General features: G+C 42.2%; 1 protein-coding gene across 1 annotated transcript in view; it reads right to left on the bottom strand.

The window, feature by feature from the left end:
• Positions 1–24,650, bottom strand: part of CRYBG1 (crystallin beta-gamma domain containing 1) — a 100,582-nt gene that overhangs the window by 57,602 nt on the left and 18,330 nt on the right. Inside the window, exon 2 of the mRNA XM_081856678.1 lies at positions 8,855–8,993. Coding sequence (XP_081712804.1) covers positions 8,855–8,993 — 139 coding nt within the window. The remainder of the gene's footprint in view (positions 1–8,854; positions 8,994–24,650) is intronic.

Here is a 24,650-nt window from a genome sequence, read left to right as displayed (position 1 = left end):
AAATAAAAACAAAAAAAGTAAAATTGAAACAGAAATTAAACAACTATTCAGTGTGCTGAAATGGCTGGGCGAATTAAAAGAAAAGTCGTTCCCAGATCCATCAAGACATCAGACTAGATGCCAGGTAAGCACACCTAGAGAGGTGTGAGACACTCTACAGTTACCACACTCCTAACCTCAGATGTGTTGGTCAGCCAACCAATGACAAAACAGGCGGATGACATGGTGGGCAATGCTAGCACAAGGGCATCATGTAGGCATTCCAGATATTGGACAGAAGGTGTGGTGTTGGGAAGGGAAGTAGGAAGAATTCTGGTTGGTTTGATCATTTGTTTGGCTTCTTAACCAAACCATGGCTAACACAAACAATGAATTAGAGCAGGCATGGCCAAACTTGGCCCGCCAGCTGTTTTGGGACTACAACTCCCATCACCTCTAGCTAACAGGACCAGTGGTCAGGGATGATGGGAACTGTAGTCCCAAAACAACTGGAGGGCCAAGTTTGGCCATGCCTGGCTTAGAGTAAACTGCTCGGAGGTTCTATTTACAATCAAGCAGTAAATACACACACACACACACACACACACACACACACACATATATAATATAAATGGTGTAGTGTTACAGGTGAGCCCATCCTATGTCTGCATGCTTAGTGGACAAATATAAAAGCTCCCATTGCATCTAAATGCCCTTCATGTATATTTTGTATTATACAGTGGAGCCTTTACTTACGTTCACCTCCAGTTACGTATCCTTCGGGATATGTGCACGGCAAACCTGGAAGTATTTTTCCGGGTTTCACCGCATGTGCAGAAGTGCTAAACTGCACCATGCGTAGAAGCGGCACCTCCGGATACGCACACCTTGGGATCCAACTGGAGCTCCAGAACGCCCCGTGCACAACTGGAGGTACCACTGTATTTCTGTAATGCTTTGGGCATACTCAGGGTTTTTTCCAGCCAGAACTCACTGGAACTCAGTTCCAGCACCTCTCAGGAGCCACTGTCATTATAAGAGAACAAGGGAGGCGTTTGTGGTGAGTTCTGGCACCTTTTTCTAGAAAAATAGCACCGGGCATACTGAGTCTTGTTCTTTCAGAGTATCCTGTAGTACACTATGCTCAGTTACAAAGATTTCTTCCAATTTCAGCTATATAACAGTCGAAAGTTTCTACTGCTTACAGGTGTTTTAATGGTACAGAAAGGTAAAGTGCAGAGACAGTCTATGTTCATCTAATTAGAAAATAATTAAATTGTCATATAAAATGTTGGATTTTTTGTATTATATCATCCTGCTTTGTAGCTTCTGCAATACTTACACACATTTTAAAAATACATTTTAAGTAATATTAATGTCAAATTAATCAATGCCACTTTTGGGGTAGATTATCAGTTTAATCTTAGTAGCTCTCAATGAATTCAGAGGGACATATTCCTAGGTGTGTACAGGATTGCAGCCTAAATGGGTAGTTTGATTAATCAATTAACACTGCAGTGGTAAATAAAGTGTATTTTAAAGCAAGCTGTCACTTTAATTGTTATTCAACACAAAGCTATAAAGAAAACAGACCATTATGGAAACTGATCCCACATATAAATTACTGTGACCAAGTAAACAGAAAATAAAGGATGTCTGCATCAAGAACATCTGCAGTCCTAGGTTGAATTCTCAACAAAAAGGGGAGCATCTTACTAAATAAGGTGCAGCAATCATTTTAAAAAAGAGGAAAAAAAGAGAAAAAAACTGAACTCAGAAGCAATAGCAAATGGAGACCAGTGGATTTACTTTATATAATAGTATCAAATTGATGAGGAAGCTAGAGACTGTTTCATTTGAAAAATGTTTATGATAATACAAAATTTCCCAAACTCCCTCTGTCCCCCACAGACTTTGTAGGAAAACTGCTGCAGGGATCCTGGTAATAATTATAATAATTGGTAATAATAATATTTTAAGCAACTGTAATGAACTGTGCTAGATGTTGCATGATTATAAATGATTTTTAGTGGTTCTTTTATTTCTTATATATTGTATTATGATTGGAAATCCATAGAAGTCAAATTGTAAGTGTTCTTCACAGACGTGCTGTGGAGCACTTGAATGAAGCCCAATCACAGTTTGGGAACCCCTGAGACAATGCATTACAGAGGAATTAGCCTGATATCAAAGGCTGGGAAACTACTGTTGAATCACTCTGAATCACAAATAGAGCCTTAGTGGTGAATTAGGCAGACTTTCACAAGAAGAGAAAAAACAATTAATTGATTCACTGGGTAATGAGAATGCCAGATGAAGCTCGAGATAAGCAATGGCCTGTTATGGCAACCCTTGGATTGATTTTGCAAAAGCATTTACTAAGCAGACTGGATTTTGCTGTCCTTGCCTGATAAGATGCCAAATGAAATTAAAACTGTATGTCATCAGCAAATCCAGGTGTGGGAGGAATGTTTATCAGTTCTTTCGAAGTTGAGGCAAGAGTCTTACCAGGAAGCTCACTGGCTTAGCTTATGTTTATTACTGCAGTGGACAGATGATAAAGGACAAAGGGGAACTCCTATTATCATGATCTTGTAATATAGTCAGTATGGCCAGATGTGTAGCACTGGGAAAGAGAAACACGACCTCTGGGGACAGAAGTCACAATTCTTAGCAATCAAGCAAGAATAGGAACATAATGACTATGAATGTTATCATGGGCATCTTAAATAGAGGAGAAACTGAAGCTACAGTGTGAGCAAGAATCGGGCAAAATTAAATATAGTATCAGCTATATTTAAATGAAGTACAATATTGAATTAAAAGGCAAAAGTTTGATCGATATAAAATTCTATGCTTCCTTACCTAGCTACGATATTTGCAAATTTTCGAACACAATTTTAAAAAGCGCTGCATAACTTTTTATTTTATTTTAAAGGGTGATCTCCATTGTTAGACATGCTCAATGTACTCATTTCAGTGTTTTCAGTGGGTCTTCTCCAAGTATGACCTTGCTGCCTATCATCTAAAGTTTCTAATATAGTGTAATGCCATTGTAATTTTATTTATAAAGTTATGTTTATGTTGTTGCTTGCTGCCTTGAGAAAAGCAACCTATAAATATTTAAAATAAACAAACAAAATTCATGAAGTTATCCTTTTATTTTATTTTTTTACATTCTTGTCTTTCAGCAGAAAAGCAAACTGGCCAGTTTTCTTCAGCTTATAGCCTATGATTTACTATTTATGAGAAAATTAGGCTATTCACCAAGCCAGACGCCTTTAAAGTAAGTTATGACAAGTAAGGCGTTGCACAACCTTGTCTACAAGGTAATCACTTAAGCATAGTTCTCACACTACAACAGAAGTAATAAGCACCCTCTCTCTATGCTAAGTTGCTGGCGTTATATACTACTGTTATGTACTGAGTTGAATAGGATCCAAACTGCAGCAGTCTGATTGGTCCTAGAACAATAGGCTCCAAAAGGCAGCAGTCTGATTGGTCCTAGAACAATAGGATTCAGAATGCAGCAGTCTGATTGGTCCTAGAACAATGCAGCAGTATGATTGGTTAGCAGGAACCACCCAATCATGCTCCAGATAGAAGTGAATCCACAACCTGATTGGCCTACAGTAGAATCCTGGAATTAGCCAATCATGTGCAGCCCATTGTGTAAATAATGTATATAAAGCAGATACTTTGAGGGGACATTCATTCATTCCTCCTCACCACTATGAGCTGAATAAAGAGCATGAAATCACTTTGCGACTCTGAGTATATTTCACTGGCGACGAGGATGGGATGCCGCTGAGCTGACTGCCACACACAGCACCGCAGCACCGCCACCTGCCGCACCGCTGCCTCGCACCGTGTATCCAGGCTTCAGCTCCGGGACACAAGGAACTCAGAATGGCAACTGACAGCAGCTTCTCGCCATTCAACCCAGCATCTGGAGACTGGGAAGCGTACGCCTCCCGTTTCACCTTCCTCCTAGAAGCCAAAGGGGTCACCGATGAAGAAGACGCCAAGAAGAGGGCAATATTCTTCAGCGTCTGCGGAGAGGAGACATTTGAAATCGCCCGGGCTCTCCTTGCGCCTGAAGACGTCGCTACTGTTCCATACAAAACAATAATGGAACAGCTGAAGGGGCACTTTTCGCCACAGCCCTCAGTGGTGGCTCGTCGAAATGCCTTCTACGCAAAGCGGCAAGCCCCTGGGGAAACCATAACTGGGTTTGTGACCTCTCTCCGCCAAGCTGCCCGGTTCTGCAACTTCTCAGAGCTGGAGAACATGCTTCGTGACCGCCTCGTCGGTGGCCTGAAGGATGAGAAGCTGCAACGACGCCTCTACGCTAAGAAGAACCTAACGTTCCAGGTCGCTCTGGAGGAGGCCCTGGCAACGGAAGCTGCTGAGAGGTCGACGCAAGAGGCACGGCTGAGCCAGCCGTCCCAACCGAGGGTCCACCACGAAGACCTCACCAACGACTCGGGATCCGACAGGGAGGAGGTGCACCGAGTACAGCAGCGCACTCAAGCAGCCCACATACCACAGCTGCCTCGACGAGAAGGAGGGAACTGCGCAAGCTGTGGAGAAAGTCACGAGAGGAGGACCTGCTGTTTCCGCAACGCAGAGTGCAGGCAGTGCAGAAAATTGGGACACATCGCCCAGGTGTGTCGGGCTCGGCCCACCCGAAGCCAGGCATCAGATGACCAATCCAAGAGCCCCAGGTCCCGGGGCCCAACGCACCAAGGCAACTCGACGGAGCTCACAGACTTCCAGGTATACCAGCTGCCCCACCCCAACGTAGAGAAAATTTATGTAGAGGTACAGATAGAGGGGGCCCCATGCCGCATGGAGCTTGACACGGGTTCAACTCTATCCATAATCTCGGCAAGGACCTTAAGGAAACTGTGTCCTACTGGGGGTCCCAAACTCAGGCCGGCCCCATTCACCCTCCGGGACTTCCAGAAACGTAAGGTCCCCACAATGGGGGTGGGGACCTTCAGGGTGCAATACCGAGGGCGGACGCGGCAACTGGACTTGCTTGTGGTCAAGGGCCCCTACATTAGCTTACTGGGGTTGGCATGGTTTGGACCACTGGGACTAGCCATCACCGGGGTGAACCACATGAGCTTACAAGTGGACGTGGACGCCATATGCAAGGAGTTTCCGGGGGTTTTCGATGGGAAATTGGGACAGTATACGGGCCCCCCCATTGCTCTACAGCTTGACCCCGCAGTACGACCAGTCAGGCTCAAGGCCCGCCGGGTCCCATTCGCCCTGAAACCCCGTATAGACGAGGAATTGGACCGACTCGTGGAGCAAGGAATGCTGGAGCCGGTGCCTAATGCCCCCTGGGAAACCCCAATCGTCACACCCGTCAAGCCTAATGGTTCGGTCCGCATCTGCGCAGACTACAAATGTACCATAAACAAGGCCCTCATGGCCCATGCATACCCAGTGCCAGTGGTCAGCCATGTCCTTGCCACCCTGGCTGGGTCGAAAATTTTTGGCAAGCTGGACTTGGCCCAAGCATATCAACAGCTGCCAGTAGATGAGGCCACAGCAGAGGCACAGACGATTGTGACGCACAGAGGAGCGTTCAGGGTAAAGCGGCTGCAATTCGGGGTCAGCGTGGCACCAGGCATATTCCAGAATCTAATGGACTCTCTCCTTAAAGGGATTCCTGGTGTCACCCCCTTCTTTGATGATGTGTTGATTGCCGGGCCCACACCAGAGGAGTTTGAGGACCGCCTCCGCACTGTTCTGCACCGTTTCCAGATGGCGGGTCTCAAGGTGAAGCGGGAAAAATGTCTACTAGGAGTGCCTCAAGTGGACTTTCTGGGATTTATGGTGGATGCAGAAGGGGTTCACCCGACTGGGGACAAGGTACGGGCCATTTGTGATGCCCCAGCGCCCAAGAACAAGACTGAACTTCAGGCCTTCTTGGGATTATTGAACTTTTACCATTCCTTCCTTCCCCACAAGGCGGCGGTAGCGGAGCCCCTACACAGACTCCTGGACAAGCGGGCCCCTTGGGTGTGGGGCCAGCGCCAGGAGGCCGCATTCCAGGCAGTCAAGGACTTGCTTGTCTCAAACTCGGTCTTGGCACACTTCGACGAGAGGCTGCCGGTGGTGCTAGCATGCGACGCCTCGCCCTATGGCATCGGCGCTGTCCTGGGACACCAACTCCCGGATGGAAGAGAGGTACCGGTAGCATACTTTTCCCAGACACTCAACGAAACCGAGTGGAACTACTCGCAAATTGACAAGGAGGGTCTGGCAATCGTGAAGGGAGTAAAAAAATTCCATGATTTCTTGTACGGGCGGCCCTTCACCGTGGTGACTGACCACAAGCCGTTGCTTGGCTTGTTTGCCCCCGAAAAGCAGACCCCCCAAGTGCTGTCTCCTCGCGTCCTCAGGTGGTCAATTTTCCTTGCCAGCTACCAGTATGCACTGATTCACCGCCCTGGAAAGGCGATGGGCCATGCAGACGCCCTCAGCAGGCTACCACTACCGGAAACAGGCCCCGACCCAGCACCTGCACAAGAGGTTATGAGCCTGGAGCTGCTTCCTGACCGCCCCATTCAGGCACAAGAAGTTGCACACCATTCCAAGAAAGATAGGGTCATCTCCCGGGTCCTGGACTGGGTGTGGAGGGGATGGCCCAGCCGCAGCCCCGGGCCAGAATTCGCCGGCTACACAACCCGCAAACATGAACTGTCAGCCCACAAGGGGTGCCTGTTATGGGGAAGCAGGGTCGTTGTTCCCCAGCCCCTCCGCAAAAGGGTCCTCACAGCCCTACACGAGACACACCCAGGGGTAGTAAGAATGAAGGCCCTTGCCAGGAGTTATGTGTGGTGGCCGGGGATCGACGGAGAGATAGAGGCCTGGGTCAAACACTGCCAGGCCTGCCAGGAATCCCGCCCAGATCCCCCAAGGGCCCCAGTCCAGTCCTGGGAGTCCGCCCGAGCACCATGGTCACGCCTGCATGTGGACTTCGCTGGCCCCTTTCAGGGGAAAACATTCTTCATAGTGGTGGACTCCTACACCAAATGGCTGGAAGTCGCACTGGTACCGTCCACTTCTACGTCCGCAGCCATCCGGGTACTACGCAGGCTGTTTGCAACCCACGGGCTCCCTGACACTCTCGTCTCAGACAACGGGACTGCATTTACATCAGGAGAATTTCAAACCTTCACAGTGCAGAACGCCATCCGCCACATCCGTTCGGCGCCATTCCACCCTGCCACCAATGGCCAAGCAGAACGCATGGTGCGGACCACCAAGGACACCCTTCGCCGCATGACGCAAGGGGATTGGGAGTACCGCCTTGCCACATTCCTTCTAGCACAGCACAGCACCCCCAGCTCAACGACTGGCCGGAGCCCCGCTGAACTACTAATGGGTCGGCGCCTTGCAATCAGATTGGACCGCCTTCACCCCGATAGAGCTCAGGATGAGGTAGTGGTGGGGGAAGGCAGGAACCCCCGGACCTTCGAGGCCCAGGACCCAGTGTACGCAAAGAATTTTGGGGCAGGCCCTGCATGGGTACCTGCCACAGTCACCAGGGTCACGGGCCCCGTGTCGTACGAGGTGCTAACAGGTGGGGGGCAATGCTGGCGCCGCCACTGCGACCAGATACGGCGACGATTCCCGGGAGAAAACCAGGAGGAGGAGGACAGGTCAGAGGAGTCCCAAGGGAACAGTGGGGCAGTGAGGCCCATAGAGCAGCAGGGGCAAGCAGGAGAGGCAGAATCAGTAAATACAGAGAGGACCCGCGAGGCCGAAAGGACACCGGAACCAGAACCACGACTGAGCGAGCCGGTTGCGCCAGACCAAACAGCCCCATCCTTGGAACACGAGCCAGAACCTGAACCCCGGACCAGGGAACACCCCAGGCCGCAACGCACACGTAGGCCACCGGCGTACCTTGAGGACTATGAATGCGACCTTCCGGGCAGGACTGGAACTTAGAGGGGAGGGGTGTTATGTACTGAGTTGAATAGGATCCAAACTGCAGCAGTCTGATTGGTCCTAGAACAATAGGCTCCAAAAGGCAGCAGTCTGATTGGTCCTAGAACAATAGGATTCAGAATGCAGCAGTCTGATTGGTCCTAGAACAATGCAGCAGTATGATTGGTTAGCAGGAACCACCCAATCATGCTCCAGATAGAAGTGAATCCACAACCTGATTGGCCTACAGTAGAATCCTGGAATTAGCCAATCATGTGCAGCCCATTGTGTAAATAATGTATATAAAGCAGATACTTTGAGGGGACATTCATTCATTCCTCCTCACCACTATGAGCTGAATAAAGAGCATGAAATCACTTTGCGACTCTGAGTATATTTCAACTACTAATATAAATAAGATGAGTAACCCAAGTGGAGGAATTAAATGAATTTGTACAGTACATTCAAACCTCCTGCTAAGCCAAAGGACACCAGTTTAAGCCAATTCAGTTCACTGGCTTCAGTGGGTCTAAACTGGAATAAGCATTGATATAGAATATTGATAATATTCCAGTTCCCTCATGTCAGCCTATGAAAAGCATTTACTTGTGGAGAAAATTGGGAACACAAGGAATTTATTGTTTTTATAATTCCTATTGATCCCATCTATGGATAAATGCACGTGTAGCTCAATGTCATTATACTCTTATATAATTTATCTTTGTACTTTGTACATATTTCATAGACCCAAATGGAAAAAACATATCTGGCTTCATTGTTTGTCATCAAATTTCCCCCAGTAATTTTATACTTATTTTTTACCTTCCCTAAGAAATTTCTATGTATGGTATTTTTCAAAATTAACTTTTTTAAAAAAGTAAAAACAATGTCACACTTCATACTTTTAGTTCCTCCTTACCTTTTTAAATGATGCTGGCAACGTAGATGTAGTTACTGAATCCATTGGAATACCATAAGCAAACTGTGTCTCTTTTGAGGGTAGTGGAGGCAGCTGATCGGCCTGAGCAGCAAATTGTGTATCTGGCATGTCAAAATCTCTGAAAAACACATAATATTTTTGCCATTTAATTAAATTGACCAGAAACATTGTAGTAGGATGTTAAATGGAAGCTGTATTAAAGATCATTGTGATTAAAGTCTTAACATGTGACAAATATTGCGTGTCTGCATCCAAAAACGACATAAAAACAGCTTTGTACCTAACCTTTAAATTAATAATGCTTGGATCTGGTTTATGAGTCTTTCATCCTGACTTCCGGCCAAGAAGGCATCAAGAAAGGTCTCATATTTCTCTTTATTCTTAAATTACGGCTGTTTTGTTGAAGGTGAAATATGGCCAGTTTTGAAAGGCATTTTTCATTTTTGCCTAGATTTAGTTTAGGCCTTGAATATTTATAGCTTTTGCTATTTGGGACATAGCAAAAACTATAAAGTGCTACAGCGGTTCAGGGGTGGTGCCAATTGCTGTCTCTTCCTTTGAATAACCATGCAATTATTCCCTCAGGAGCACCTGCATCTCTGATTATTAGGTCATAAAAACACAGTAGAAAGTTTTCAAAGATTATGAAACATAATGCAGAACTCCCATCTGTCAATACATGCTGGCCTGGCAATAGGAGATAAACATCATCATCATCATCATCATCATTATTATTATTACATTTGTATACCACCCTTTATCCGTAGATCTCAGGGTGGTTCACAGCACAAAATACAAGGCAAAAAACACAAAAGACATAATAAAAACAAGAACAAGAACGAAGCAATAACCCCCTCCCCAACCCCTCCCATTAGAACACGCAGAGCACCTGCTGTCCAAAAACATTTATTAGCAGTAAAAATTAAGACAGATGAAAAAGGCTATTCTTCACATATAATTTAGTTAATGGAATTAACTGCCACAAGATGCTATGGTCATTTGTTTGGGTGATATAAAACGGGTTTCGTGGAAGATGGGTCTGTTGATGGATATTAGCTATGACTATTAAAGGTGACTTCCCTATTCAGAAGAAATATATAATTGAATATCTGTTGTTAGGTGGCAACATAGAGATAGTGCTATTGCCCTAAATTTCAGCACGCAGCTCTATCTCTGAATGCCACTTGGAGCTGCCTGGAAGTATGTTTAGAACTCTAACAGATCCAAAATGCCCTAGCCAACAAATTTCCTAGAAGTGTTAGAAGATTTGTACTTACCAGTTGGGTTCTACACACAATTAATAGTGCCACTTTTGAACTGGGTAACCTTAAAGTCTGGGAAAGAATACCTTTTTCTGTATGAGGCACTTTCTCAGTTTGCTCAAATTCCAAATGATGTTCTGCTCTGGATTCCATCATTTAGAAAGGCCAGATTGGTAGCTACTGGCACAATATCCCTGCTTTATGTATGTTCTAGTTCACCAGGGTCCAGATCAGTCCACTCCAGGTCTTACATGAAAACTCTCAAGACCAAGCCCTGAATCAGCTGAGGACATAAGATGTTCTGGTGGGCATTTTCTAATGCCTAATGTAATGTTTGTTTGTTATAAATAAAATATTCGTCCATTGTACCAAGACTACATCCTTCAATGAATGCAAGTTTTCTTACTGGTGGCATCTATGTTATGGAATTCCTCTTGTGGGGAGTTCCACCAGACCTTCTTACATTTAGAATACTAGGCTCAAAATTAATCCTACAATTAAATAAATCTTAGCTGTGCTTTTTCCCCTACAAAAATGTTTAGGGGTACTCTCGTTTTCCTACTCATACTGAAATACTGCTCAATGAGGCCAAAGTTAGATTCACAAAATGTTTAAGGGGTATGCATACCCCTGCGTACCCCCAGAAAAAAGCACTGAATCTTAGTCAATTAACAAAACTAGTTTTAGTAGTACCTAAATTTGCAAGTGAGAAAAAATAATGTTTCTAAAGAAGAAGAATAATAAAAAGATTATGTACTGTAAAGCATACACACAACATGCTAAAATAAGTATCTCTCATTCCTTCTTACACAGGTCTCTTACATGCTCAGTTTTTATACGTACTTGCATTACAAAAGGCATTTTTAATCAGACATTATCTTTATATAAATGAAAACAGACTAACAGTTCAATCCTATTACAAGTTCAACCCTACACATCTTTTCAGAGGTAAGTCTCATTGAGTTCAATAGCATGTACTTCCACGAAGGTATGTAATTGCAGCCTAAATGTTGTAGCCCCAGATAAAGGCTTTTGTCGCGTTTCCCAGGGACAGCAGGCATGGCAAGGAAGAGCCCTGGGCACCAGTTTTATTTGGAGTTGGCTTAGGCTGCCTTGATTCGAGGCAGCAAAGGGAGTCATCTCATTCTTGGTTGGCCTATGGGTTTAATATTCCTGGAGATGCTCACACTTGAGTGCCCTCTGGTGGAATGCTTGGTTTCCTACTTGTCTTCAGAAGTGAAACAGCTGTTCCTCCAACCAGTTTAGAAGCTCCTGGCAGGTTTGTGTACAGTGGTACCTCTGGTTACGTCCTTAATTCGTTCTGGAGGTCCATTCTTAACCTGAAACTGTTCTTAACCTGAAGCACCACTTTAGCTAATGGGGCCTCCTGCTGCTGCCACGCCACTGGAGCACGATTTCTGTTCTCATCCTGAAGCAAAGTTCTTAACCCGAGATACTATTTCTGGGTTTAGCGGAGTCTGTAACCTGAAGTGTATGTAACCTGAAGCGTATGTAACCCGAGGTACCACTGTACATGGATTCTTGGGAACTGTCTCTGGCTCATGCAGAACTCTGTCTGGGTGCCTTTCCTTAATCAACTCCAAGTTGTGCAGAATTGGCTGACACCTCCCTCCATTTTATCTGCGATTTATATCTGTTGTTTTAATTATACTGTTCTGATGTTACTGCTTTTATGCTTTAAGCCATCTTACTTTTGTTGATTATCTGTAAGCTGTTTTGAGGATTTTTGTAATTAAATACTAAGAAAGACTTTTAGGCAGATTTAACTGATTGAGAAGCTAATTGATTAATGCAGAACAACTTCTGACAGCAGAGGAGCACACTAGAAAGACTAACAAAAGATGTAAGGCAAAACTGATACATATTGTTTTGAATTTAACAACACAGTATAGTAAGGAGATATGAAGATATATTTAGAACTACAGCAAAGTCAAGGTGTGGGCATCCCTCTCGTCTAAAAACTGTACCTCTCTAGGAAACTGTACCTGGGGTCTGGGAGATGAATAGTATTTGTAAACTGCCTTCCTACCCAACATATTGTCTGGATGAAGGCAAAGGTTCTAGACCTCACTAAGAATTGGCTTTCTAATGCCAGCATGTAGTCAGTTGGATTGGCTGCATGGAGTAGTGGTGTCAGGATGCTGACTGTACGGCTCCCACTTAGCTGACACCATGTTGCTAGCAAGAATACACAATGTCAGAGGCACTGAAGCAGCAGCTAATCAGGGCTGTGAACAGCCTCTGAAACAAGGATGAAAAAGGCATGTATGAGGAAGAGTATTTGGCTGCACATCTATGAAGCCTGAAAACACCCTTTTCATTGTGATATGAAATTTCAGGATAGTAGTATGTATAGAAACAAATAAGAGCAAGTTGGAAATATTACAACTTTGTATGAAACCCTGCCACCTAGTGGACTGATTATATCAAGCAAGTTATTGTATGAATCAGTACTGCAATATAAAAAGCTTTTGAAAAATGCTAAACTTGGTGCTATTTTTCTAGAAAAAGAAGCACTGGAACTCACCATGCCTCACTTCTCTTACAATAGCAATGGTGCCCACCTGAGAGGTGCCAGAACTGAGCTCTGGTGAGTTCCAGCTGAAAAAAGTCCCGGCTAAACCAATACTCAAATTGCAGTACTGTATGTCTATTTTTGAATCACACAAAACTCTTCCTAAATTTGCATGTGCACATTTTGTAAAGGTAAAAAGTGAGCTGGAGTATCTTATGTTGACCTGAGATTAGAGCAATAGAATTCAATCTCATTAGAGAAGCATATTTAATATTATTGGAGGTATATTAAAGAGCTACTTGCAACTACACTCAATCTAAATTTGTCATAGAATAGTAGAGTTGGATTCATGCATTGCAGGAATCTTTCACCCAATGTGGGGCTCGAACTCATGACCCTGAGATTAAGAGTCCCATTCTCTACCAACTGAACTCTTCCTCGTGTCTAGTATTGTTTTGGTCATATTACTATGCTTTTTCACAAATAAGATTCGGAACAGCAATTCTTTATTGGGTTATACCTTACCTATTTCATTATACTCCAGTGCTTCAAATAAAATTTTCAGGGTGCTTAAATAATAATAATAATAATAATAATAATAATAATATACAGTGAAAAATAAAGTCACATCAGTTGCAGGGTTGAACATTTTAGTGAAAAGGTCTTCCCCAAATAACAGGAAGATAGCAATAGGGTACAGTGGTACCTCGGGTTACATACGCTTCAGGTTACATACGCTTCAGGTTACACACTCCGCTAACCCAGAAATAGTACCTCAGGTTAAGAACTTTGCTTCAGGATGAGAACAGAAATCGTGCTCTGGCGGCGTAGCGGCAGCAGGACTCCCCATTAGCTAAAGTGGGGCTTCAGGTTAAGAACAGTTTCAGGTTAAGAACAGATCTCCAGAACGAATTAAGTACTTAACCCGAGGTACCACTGTATTGGGATTCAGATAACTGGAGTAATCAAAGATGTCCTGGAGTTACCCACTTGAGCAGGAGTAGCCACAGGGTGGTGCCATAGAACTACACTACCAATAGCAGCACTGTTGCAATTACCTGGGCAATGAAGGGACAGGGCCACATGGCAGTGACCTCAGGGCTGTGTGGGTACACCAGCAGAGTCAATCTGGTGCTCCTGCTAATGTCTTGCTGCAGACTCTACACCAGCTGTTCCTTCACTCACCTTACCCCAGATGGGAATATTAGCAACTAGTCAATTTTTTTCATTCAGGGAGGGTTTTTCAGGGGCAGCCTTACAACTGCCTACTTAAGGGCAGCCAGGACACAGCACTCCCAGCTAGTTCACTATTTTTAAAAAAGTGAAATGGGTTCTGGTTGAGGACTATATCAAGTGAACACTACCCAGTAATATTGAACTCAAAAAGCCTCAAACGCATGGTGAAGTTGTGTGGAGGAGCCCACTGCTTGCAGTATTTTTTAATGCCTTAATGCCTTGAGCACATTGTCTGTTCCTGCTTCAGCTCACAAAAGCCCTGAATTTATCCAAGATGGTCCCACTTCAGATCTTGATTTGGGATGCAGCTGAATATTTTGAATGTCACTAATAAAAATGACTATTCTCCATCATTTGTTTCTATGCAATGAAAGTACATTTGTATTTGTTGTATACGATCCTCATAGTTTAGTTCTTCTTTGAAAAGTATAGTAACACAGAACTCAAATTGCAACATTTTTGTAACTGGGAATGGGATTACACACATATTATAAACATCTATTCATTAAAGCAGTACTCAGCACTGTAGTTGCTTCTGCACTCTCCAGTGCAATATTCTAACAATTTTAAAGAGATGGCCAGACTGCAGCAGGCTCTTTAAAACTGAAGGTGCTATCATTGTTTGATATGAAAACTTTATGGATGAATTTCGGGTGAAGGCAGAAAAATAATCTAGATTTAGCTATGCCCTGCATTGCTGGGGTTGGACTAGATGACCCTTGAAGGTATCTTACCAACTCTACAATTCTATGATTCTAGAGCCCTCTTGCCAGAGCCTGACCAAGCCATTTTAGCAACTGAGAAGAACCACAAAATGTCCCTGTCCCACACAACAAGGAGTAAAGATGAACATCAGGAACAAGAGGGGTAGGAGACCAGCAGCGGCTGCTATTTGCCACAAAGCCACATCCCTGAGGTGGTATCATGGGAGTGGGGGGGCACTGCTTAGAAAAAGGCAAATTTGACCTCCAAGGAATGTGCTGCAGCTGTCAATGCCACTGCGGTGGCAACAGCAGGCAAAGCACTCCTTGGAGGCTAGATCTGTAGGTGTGCATTTTGTATTGCTTTTAAATTCATTTTCCATTATTTTTGTAACTGTTTTTTAACTGTGTTTTAGTCACTTTTATTATATTTTATACATTGCCTTGGAACTTTTATGGAAGGCAATTTCAGCAGCAGCATTTTTAATTACTTGTTTGCATCATGAAATGGCCTCAAATTTCCTACATTTCTTTATTTCTGAAGATGCTTCAAGCTACTTGATTATCCTGCTGTATGAGACAAAGTTACCAAAATCTGCCCGAGCCAAAAGCACATTTGGGGGCAGATAACATTGAAAAATATTGTATTTTCCTTCAATAATGTCTAGACAAAGTTTGACCACTGGGTGGCACAGCCATCTGTTTCCAAAGCAAAGTTGATGCTTATAATCACCACAAAGGTGATAAAGGGCCTTTTCTGGCAATGAAAACAAACATAAACAGCATGTTTTGTTCAATTGGTTAGAGATTCTGCTGCAGGGTTATCACAGTTTCTTACACGCTCGTATTTTTGTCTTGGGGGGGGGGGCAAAAGCAATTAATCTGAGAGTACTGAGTGCTGCAAAAAAACGTGGTTGCGCAATTCTAATGAGGGCTTCTTGTAGGGTTGCCGTATTTCAATTGTTGAGGTTTTTTAGGAAGACCCCCCCCCAAATTGTTGAGCTGCTTTTTTAATGTATGGGAGCCCTCATTCTTATGTCTTCAGTGACACAATTTATTTGCCATTCCTGAATCATTTAATGAAGGTTTTGATATTTTAAATATTAAGAAAATATTTAAAAATTTCCTCAGAGGATTAGTGCTTCTCTCACTGTACTAGTCTAGTGAAGGTGCACATATCTAATCCTTATCAGGAAGATAAGGATTCCATTTAAAAAAGGGGGGATATACTATCACCTCCCCTTGTAATAAGACTGATTCCTTACATAATATTTCAATACTGTCATTGGATTTTCAGTATAACTAATCAGAGGTTTTTTGTTGTCTGGTCCTGGAATAACTTGTATGTATTTAGCCAGATTTGATTCTGTTGACTGATTTATCTAAAGATCTTCTTACTTCAAGACTATTCTTGCAAAGGTACCTTCTAGTAGAATGTGAGTAGAGCTTTTCACCATTTGATCTACTTCAACCATGTACAATACTAAGTTCATTAGCATTATTTAACATCTTGCCACAGTCTATAATTTATAGGGTCTTCCAATTATTTTCACAAATTGCATTTGGCCAGACAACTTTCAATGTTGATATAATATTAAAGAGGTAAGTGGAGGAGCAGGGGAATGTTCTGAAAACAATGTAAGTATTCATGAGAGAAAACAGATACCGGTAGATACTGTTAAAAAGTCACAGTTGCTGAGCAAGCTTCTGATGTAAACTGACTGCAGAAAAATCAGGATTTCGGGAATACAGCTTGCTCTCCCCATGAATTTGTTTCCTGGAACAATGATTATCCGATAAGACAAATTACCGTATTTTTCTGTGTATATGATGCCCCCATGTATAAGACGCCCCCTATTTTTTTTAACCTGAAATTAATAAATTACCGTATTTTTTGCACCATAACTCACTTTTTTCCTCTTAGAAAGTAAAGGGAAATGTCTGTGCGTGTTATGGAGGAAATGCCTACAGGTGGCATGCCTACGGATTTTCCTCCTCTAAAAACTACGTGCGTGTTATGGTCGGGTGCGTGTTATAGAGCGAAAAATACGGTAAGTTGTTTAGCTTTTGTTGGGGGTGGGGGAGGTCACTTCTGCCAATAGTTCACCTGCCTGCCTGCCGATCGCTTGCCACAGCCACTGCCGATTGCACACCTTACCACAGCAGCCAATTGTCTGCCCGCTCGCAGCCACCAACAGCCCACCCACCACCCACTTGTCACAGCTGCCAATCACCTGCCCGCCTTGCCACAGCCACCAATCAGCTGTGCCAATCTCCTGCTTGCTGCTGCCATTAATTGTCCCCTCTGCATTCACTATCCACGTATAAAGCAAAAAGCATCGTCTTATACATGGAAAAATATAGTATACAGTGGTTTTGTAAAAAAAGTCAAATGAGTGGTTTGATACCAACCAACACATTCTCAACTCTAATTCCATAACCATAGTGAAAGTCAGCTTTGGCATGAAACCAGCCTTACCCAGAAGAAAACAGTAATGCAAAAGGATCAGAAACTTGTGAATTAATGAGTATCTGTGAATGGAAGCCATATGCAACAATAACAATTGTACATCTTCCAAAAACTTATAGCATATTACAAAATAAATGTTTAGTATAGTTAAAAAACCCCACCCCATTCATCCCAGAGAGTCAGACAGAAGCATTTGAAATGATCTTTGGAGTAGTCATGTAAATTGCCAGGACAAGTTATGTTAGTACACACATAGTGCTTTTAACAAATACCTGCTGAAGGTATATATTAAGGTTAAAATGACACAAATAACTTTTTTTTTACAATATTTGCTCTTCAAACCTTTCTTTGATCTCAAGAAAGAAAGTTACCATCAAATTATTCATTAATTTTATAGAAGTATAACCAAAGGCAAAAAGGCACAGTCATAAGGATACAATTATATTAATATGTGACCATTATAACCCACTTTATACATTCCATAGGTTTTGAATCATTAAATATGGCTTAAGTCAACACCAAATCTGCAGTTTGATCTTATCAGCTATGAGAGCAATTAGATAACATTTTATAGTGTTTTCTTTTTATTTTATTTATTAAAATGTTTGGTTATTGCAGTTTCATAAATAATATAAAAGTGGTTTACAACAATTATAGTACAATAAAAACCATACAAAAATGAAAATATTTGTTACAGTTTATATATGTCATATTTCATACACTGTCTCAAGATATTCAAATAAGAAATTTTTATAAATATTCTGAGTACATGATGTATTTTTCACAAAGAGTAAGCCCCATAAACTAATTTTTCTTAGCATTCATCCAAAACTGCCACATCTTCCCCTACAACAGTCAGACTGCAAAACTCCCAATGCAGAGAGAGCATGTGCATCTGACTAGGTAGAAACATTCATAAATTACATCTCAAGACTACACAAAGGATGAGCAGCCAATGTGGAAATGACTAGTGGATTCAATTGATTTTGCTATTAAATATCACCCAAATGCACTCTTATACAGTGGCACCTCAAGTTACATACGCTTCAGGTTACATACACTTCAGGTTACAGACTCCACTAACCCTGAAATAGTGCTTCAGGTTAAGAACTTTGCTTCAGGATGAGAACAGAAATCATGCTCTGGCGGTGCGGCAGCAGCAAGAAGCCCCATTAGCTAAAGTGGTGCTTCCGGTTAAGAACAGTTTCAGGTTAAGTACAGACCTCCGGAACGAATTAAGTACTTAACCTGAGGTACCACTGTAAATGTTTGCAATAGTTGGTTATAGCAAGTCTAGCCGATTCCAGTTTGATGGAAGAAAGGTGGCACTGTTTCATCCATTCTAATCTGCACAATTTAAGCATTTTTCTCATTTCTCACCCTAGTTATTTTTGCTTTTGTTGGTGTACATTGGGACATGTGATGGTGCCTTGTGTCCTGAAGATGCACTGGGCCAGGTAGCATCCAACATCTTGTGGCTGACATTCTCCCATATGTGGGGTGTACAACTTATTGTAGCCCAAAACATATCTTGGGGATAGGCACCTTTATGTTTTTCTACATCTTTTGGCTATGTTTGGTGTGCATAAATGCACTTGATGGTGACTTGCACCTGGAGGAGGCTCTCGGCTGGGTAGGGAATCTCATACGAAAAGGGAATCTCCTACAAAACACTCTTCCAGATGTGTGGCTATATGTGGTGGCCCAAAGCATATTTTGTGATGCTCAGGTCTTTATTATTTATTGTCTTTAGATGTCATCACATGTTTATGAGTGTTGCACAACCATGATACTTTTGAATGAATAAAATTGTTGGCCTCAAAGGGGAGAGTCCTCCGGTCATGCTAATATGGAGGTTCAGGCAAAAAGAAACCCTTTACTGTAGAGTTCAGGAACATATTGACTTTCCTTTGTGTAGTGAATCTTCAAGCAAATAAGGAACTGAGAATGAGTAACCAACTTCAGCAACATAACAATAAGGGAGAGAGAACACAGGAAGTGCTTTGTTTGATCCGTCTGGATCTACCCAACTTTCTAGCTTTCAACTTGCAACAGCAGTGCCAGACAGATTCTCCCAGGCATGTATAAGCAAGACATGAAATTAATGTTCTTCCTTAATTTCTGTCAGCATCTGGTAAACTGATACATTTAGGGAACAATACTTACAAGAATTACAGCTGGAAAGCAAAAGAAGATTAATGTTCCAAGAAATGTCAGTGGATAATCAGGTTTGTTCTCAGTAAAGGCATGGAAAAGGCCAGCAGTGGACTACTGCCAAAGTTTTTCAGCATAATGTCCTGCTAAGAAATGTAATGCACAAGTTTTACTTGTGTAAAACCTGAATTGTAAACATTATTCTACTTAGTAAAAAAAATTCTCTATGGAGCAAGGAGCTTTCTAAATCTTTGTGGGGTTTTTTTAACAACTTTTAAGCCTTACTCTATAGTGAGGTTTAAAAAAAAGGTTTACAAAGCTTTCAGAAAAAAACATGAAAGAAAAACAATTAAAACATAGACAGCTTAAGTAGTCATAAAGATGTAACATAAAAGGAAATAATCTGTGAGATTATTGGCAGCTATGGTTAGGCTGGGCTGGATGAATCCCTAGCCAGAATTAAGATTGCCAGAAGAAATATCAACAACCTCAGATATGCAGATGACACAACCTTGATGGCAGAAAGTGAGGAGGAATTAAAAAACCTTTTATTGAGGGTGAAAGAGGAGAGCGCAAAATATGGCCTGAAGTGTTCTCGAAGCTACCAGCATGAGTTTGACCAAACTGCGGCAGGCGGTAGAAGACAGAAGTGCCTGGTGTGCTCTGGTTCATGGGGGCACAAAGAGTTGGACACGACTAAACAACAACAAATTGTTTGATTTGCATTTCTTCACTGCCTCAGGGTTACAAGCTTGGGTCCATTAGACATTATGCTGGGTGATGTACAAAAGTAACCATGATCTCAAGTAATAAAGGTTTATAAAGAGAGTCAGGGTGTAAAAGACAATGAAATAGCATTGTAAGAAATATCAGAAGCCCATCTGGTTCTTTACCCAGTGGAATCTGACGAGTCTTGAGATGCAGCAAGCACACACACACGTTGAACAATATTATGACGACATGGCCACACAGCGAACATGTTTTTTTTTAAGGTAAACTTTTACGCAACATGGTATATGAAGGGAAACCCCTTGAGGCATGCTGATGCTTGTAATGCAAAACTGAAACGAAAAGCAAACTGCCTGAGAGGTGACTCAGGAAGATCCACCTATGGCAAGCCCAGTGGGCCAATACATTACACAACCCAAGAATTAAGTGTGACAGGGGCGCCGACTTATAAAAAATATTGGGGGGGTGGGGGCCCATACCGACTTATAAAAAATATTGGGGGGGCCCAAGACCTCCAAACCGCTGCTGCTGGGGGAACGAAAGGGGTGAGCCCCGGGCTGCCCCGACCTTAAGTGAACCTGTGAGGGCCCGCCCTTTCCGGCAGCCGATTGGCTGCCGCCGTGGGCAGTGAATATTAATGAGCTAGGGGGAATCCCCGCGAGATTGTTGATGGGTCGAGAGCCCGCAACCCCACCCCCTCTCTAGATCGGGAGTGGCTTTGTTTTAACTCATTACTGAATGTATTTTAAAAGGTAACTATCGTCAAACAAGGAAAATAAAAAATACCAACATAATTTTGTGATTTTACAAAGCATAATATAACTAATAATTTTCTTAAATTATTGGGGGGGCAGAGCCCCCCCAAACGAATTTTTGAGGGGGCTCGGGCCCCCTCAGGCCCCATGGAGTCGGCGCCTATGAAGTGTGACAACATATTTCTAGAATAAGGCATCGAAAATCTGATGAGAAGCCATGCGGTTTATTAGTTACATTTTTGAGTGACAAAAATGAAGACTTTGGGGAATGCAAAATAGATAGAACGAACCACATTTTTGTAACATCTTTTTGGGATATCAAAATGAAATCTGGTACACCTGCTCAATTCAACATTACAAGTTAAAATATAGGTTTCACACCCTACACCAATTTTCAAGGGGGAAAGAAAAATGCAAAATATATTGTAAAGTGATAACCTGCCTTAAAGATTTAGATAGTGTGATCAGACATGTAAATGGAATATAAATGAATCAAATGATTAAGAATATACCTTTGTTTTCCTTATTATGTTTTAGAATCACATGTTTAATGACAGGAAAATTCAAAATGTTATACAGTAATGTGATTTTATGAATGTATGTTAAAAGAAGCCAATAAAGAGAAACTCAAAGAGAGAGAGAGACAGAGATAGTGTGATCAGATTTCCTATGTTTGTTTCTTCTTAAAGTTGAAAAGTAGCAACACTTGGCTAAACTGGATCTGGGTTGTGGCACTGGGGAAGGGAGGCTTTTCCCTTTTCCTAATTTAAATTATTCTCCCTGGTAAATATCCTATTTGCCCTAGAAGCACACACATACAGTACTATCAATCACTTGAAGTCACAGCAGAGCCAGGGAGGGGGGCTAACCAGTTTCCCCCCGCCAGGTGATACCTCCAGAAGGGTGCCATTGAGGCTCCCAGCCTCCCTCCCTCCCTCCCCCCCCTCTCTCTATATATACACACAAATGCGCATTGGGGGTTGCCAAACTGGGACTTTGACCCAAGTGAAATAAAGCCTAGTTTTGCCCCTGTCACAGTAATGTCAGGTGACGCAGAGCTCCAAATGCCTGATTCAAGCATCACACACATGACTGGCACTGTGCGTTGATGTCCCGCTGATCACCAGCACTTCAGAAGTAAAGTGTTAAGCACCTATGAAGTCCTATCACCTGATTATCAGGAATTCAGACTGAGTTTGTAAAATCTGAATAGTTATAAATAATAAACTAGGGTCAACTCAGCTTGATTTGAAAAGACAGTTGTTTTTGCAAGTTCAATGTCAGAAGAAATAAATGTGAGACAAAAAAGAAGGATTTAACATTAAGAAATCCTACAGGCACACAAGCACTTATGAATCAGATGTCATTTTTTTATTTAAAAAATCAGATTGTTATGCATCAGCCTGGGGACCTCAACAAACATTTTTTAAAATTCCAACACTTTTTCTTTTTGCTTCAACAGACAAAAAGAATTATGAAAATTAAGAATGGAGTGATACTATACATTGAATGCTCTGAGGCAGACAACTTAATTTTTCAAATCTTAGATCATTTACAACAAATGTTGTAATTTGTCCTTTTGTAAACATAAGCTGCTATATATGATGCATGGTCATTTCAGGCAGAAATTTGCCCCAGGCTGATCAAACAGTGCAGTGCATGTTTTTTAACATAATGATTCACATAGGTCTTTCCATACTCCAGCTCCAGCTCCTGACTTCAGATTTCTAGTTCTGATCATGCTAACGGTCCAGGGGTAGGCAACCCCTTCTCAATCCGGCCCACAGACGGTCCGGGAATCAGCATGTTTTTACAAAAGTAGAATGTGTCCTTTTATTTAAAATACATCTCTGGATTATTTGTGGGGCCTGTCTGGTGTTTTTACATGTGTAGAATGTGTGCTTTTATTTAAAATGCATCTAAAATGCATCCAGTGTAGTATGGCAGTTGAAAAAGAGACAAAAACTTAACACAGTTACAAATCTAGAGATTGAAGGGAGAACGGTTCAGAAACCCGAGGAAATTAGAAAGTGTTTCCAGAGATATTTTAAAGAACTTTATTCACAAGGGCCACAGAAAGACTTTGAGATGGATCAATTCCTTAAAACTAATGGATTACAAAAAATAACTCAGGAAATGAGAACTACCCTGAATAGTAATATCACCCAGCAAGAAATTGAAAGTGCCATTCAGAACCTTCAATTAGGCAAATCTCCAGGCCCTGATGGACTTACCTCCAAATATTATAAGGTTTTGAAGGACTATTTGATACAACCTCTGTTGGAGGTCTGCAATCAGATTATGGAGGGGAGGAAGGCACCGGAGACGTGGAAAGAAGCTTTCATCACATTGATACCTAAACAAGAAACTGAAAAGACCCAGCTTAAGAACTACCGCCCCATCTCACTCCTAAACGTGGATTACAAAATTTCTGCCGATATTTTGGCAAGTAGGTTTAAAAAAGTACTTAATGAAGTGATCCATAAGGACCAGGCTGGCTTTCTCCCCGGTAGGCATTTGTTTGATAATACAAGAAACATCATTGACATTTTGGAACTTCTACAAACAAATCTTAATACTAGAGCGGTTTTAATCTTTATTGATGCGGAGAAAGCCTTTGACAACATTTCTTGGTTGTTCATGAAGAAAAATTTGGAAGGGATGGGAGTCGGGCGGGGGTTTGAAAATGGAATAGAAGCAATTTATTCAGAGCAAAAAGCTAAATTGATTGTTAACAATGTGGTGACAGAGGAATTCAAAATAGAAAAAGGGACACGACAGGGGTGCCCCCTATCCCCCCAATTGTTTATTTCAGTCCTGGAGGTGCTATTGAACATGATTAGAAAGGACCGGTCTGTACAAGGAATTGAGGTCGGAGTGAAACAATATAAACTGAAAGCTTTTGCAGATGACTTGGTATTAACATTACAGGAGCCAGTCTCTAGTACTAAAAGAGTGTTAGAATTAATTTCTGACTTTGGTCGGGTGGCGGGATTTAAGCTGAACAAGCAAAAAACTAAGGTTCTAGCAAAAAATTTGACAACTACAGAAACAGATGAGTTCCTGAAAGAAACAGAATTAAATGTGGTTAAAAAAGTAAAATACCTAGGGGTGTATCTGACCTCCAAAAATTTGAATTTGTTTAAAGATAATTATGAGAAATGTTGGTCAGAAATCAAAAGAGACTTGGAAATATGGTCAAGATTGAAACTTTCCTTGTTGGGCCGAATAGCAGCTATAAAGATGAATGTATTGCCGAAAATGTTATTTCTGTTTCAGGCCCTACAGATCGTGGACAAAGTGGAATGTTTTGGAAAGTGGCAGAGGGATATTTCCAAGTTTGTTTGGCAGGGCAAAAAGCCCCGAATAAAGTTTAAAATACTGACGCGAAAGAAAGAGGGGGATTTGCCCTGCCAGACTTGAGGTTATATTATGAATCTGCAGCCTTCTGCTGGTTGAAAGATTGGATTTTATTGGAAAACACTGATGTCCTAGATCTGGAGGGGTTTGATAATGCTTTTGGGTGGCATGCATATTTGTGGTATGACAAGGTTAAAGTTCACAAATTGTTTAAAAACCATATTGTCAGAAGAGCAATTTTGATGGTCTGGACAAAATATAAGGACTTATTGGAGAGTAAGACTCCGAGGTGGCTCTCACCGGTGCAGGACAAGGCACGTAAGAGACTTAACATGGAAGCCTACTGGCCTAAATATTGGGAAATAATTGAAACAATTGGAGACAATTGGAGGTTGCTGAGCTTGGAAAAATTGAAAAACAAGGTGCGAGATTGGTTGCACTATGCTCAAATCCAGGAGGTTTTTAAAGTGGATAAAAAGGTTGGATTCCAGGTGGAAAAATCGAAACTAGAGACAGAACTGTTAGAGCCAAAAAATAAATTACTTTCGAGAATGTATAATTTGCTGCTTAAA

Source organism: Podarcis erhardii (assembly GCF_964252035.2).
Source record: "Podarcis erhardii genome assembly, chromosome: 3".
Lineage (NCBI taxonomy): Eukaryota > Metazoa > Chordata > Lepidosauria > Squamata > Lacertidae > Podarcis > Podarcis erhardii.
Note: the sequence above shows the minus strand (reverse complement) of the source record. Positions and strands in the feature narration are given on the sequence as shown.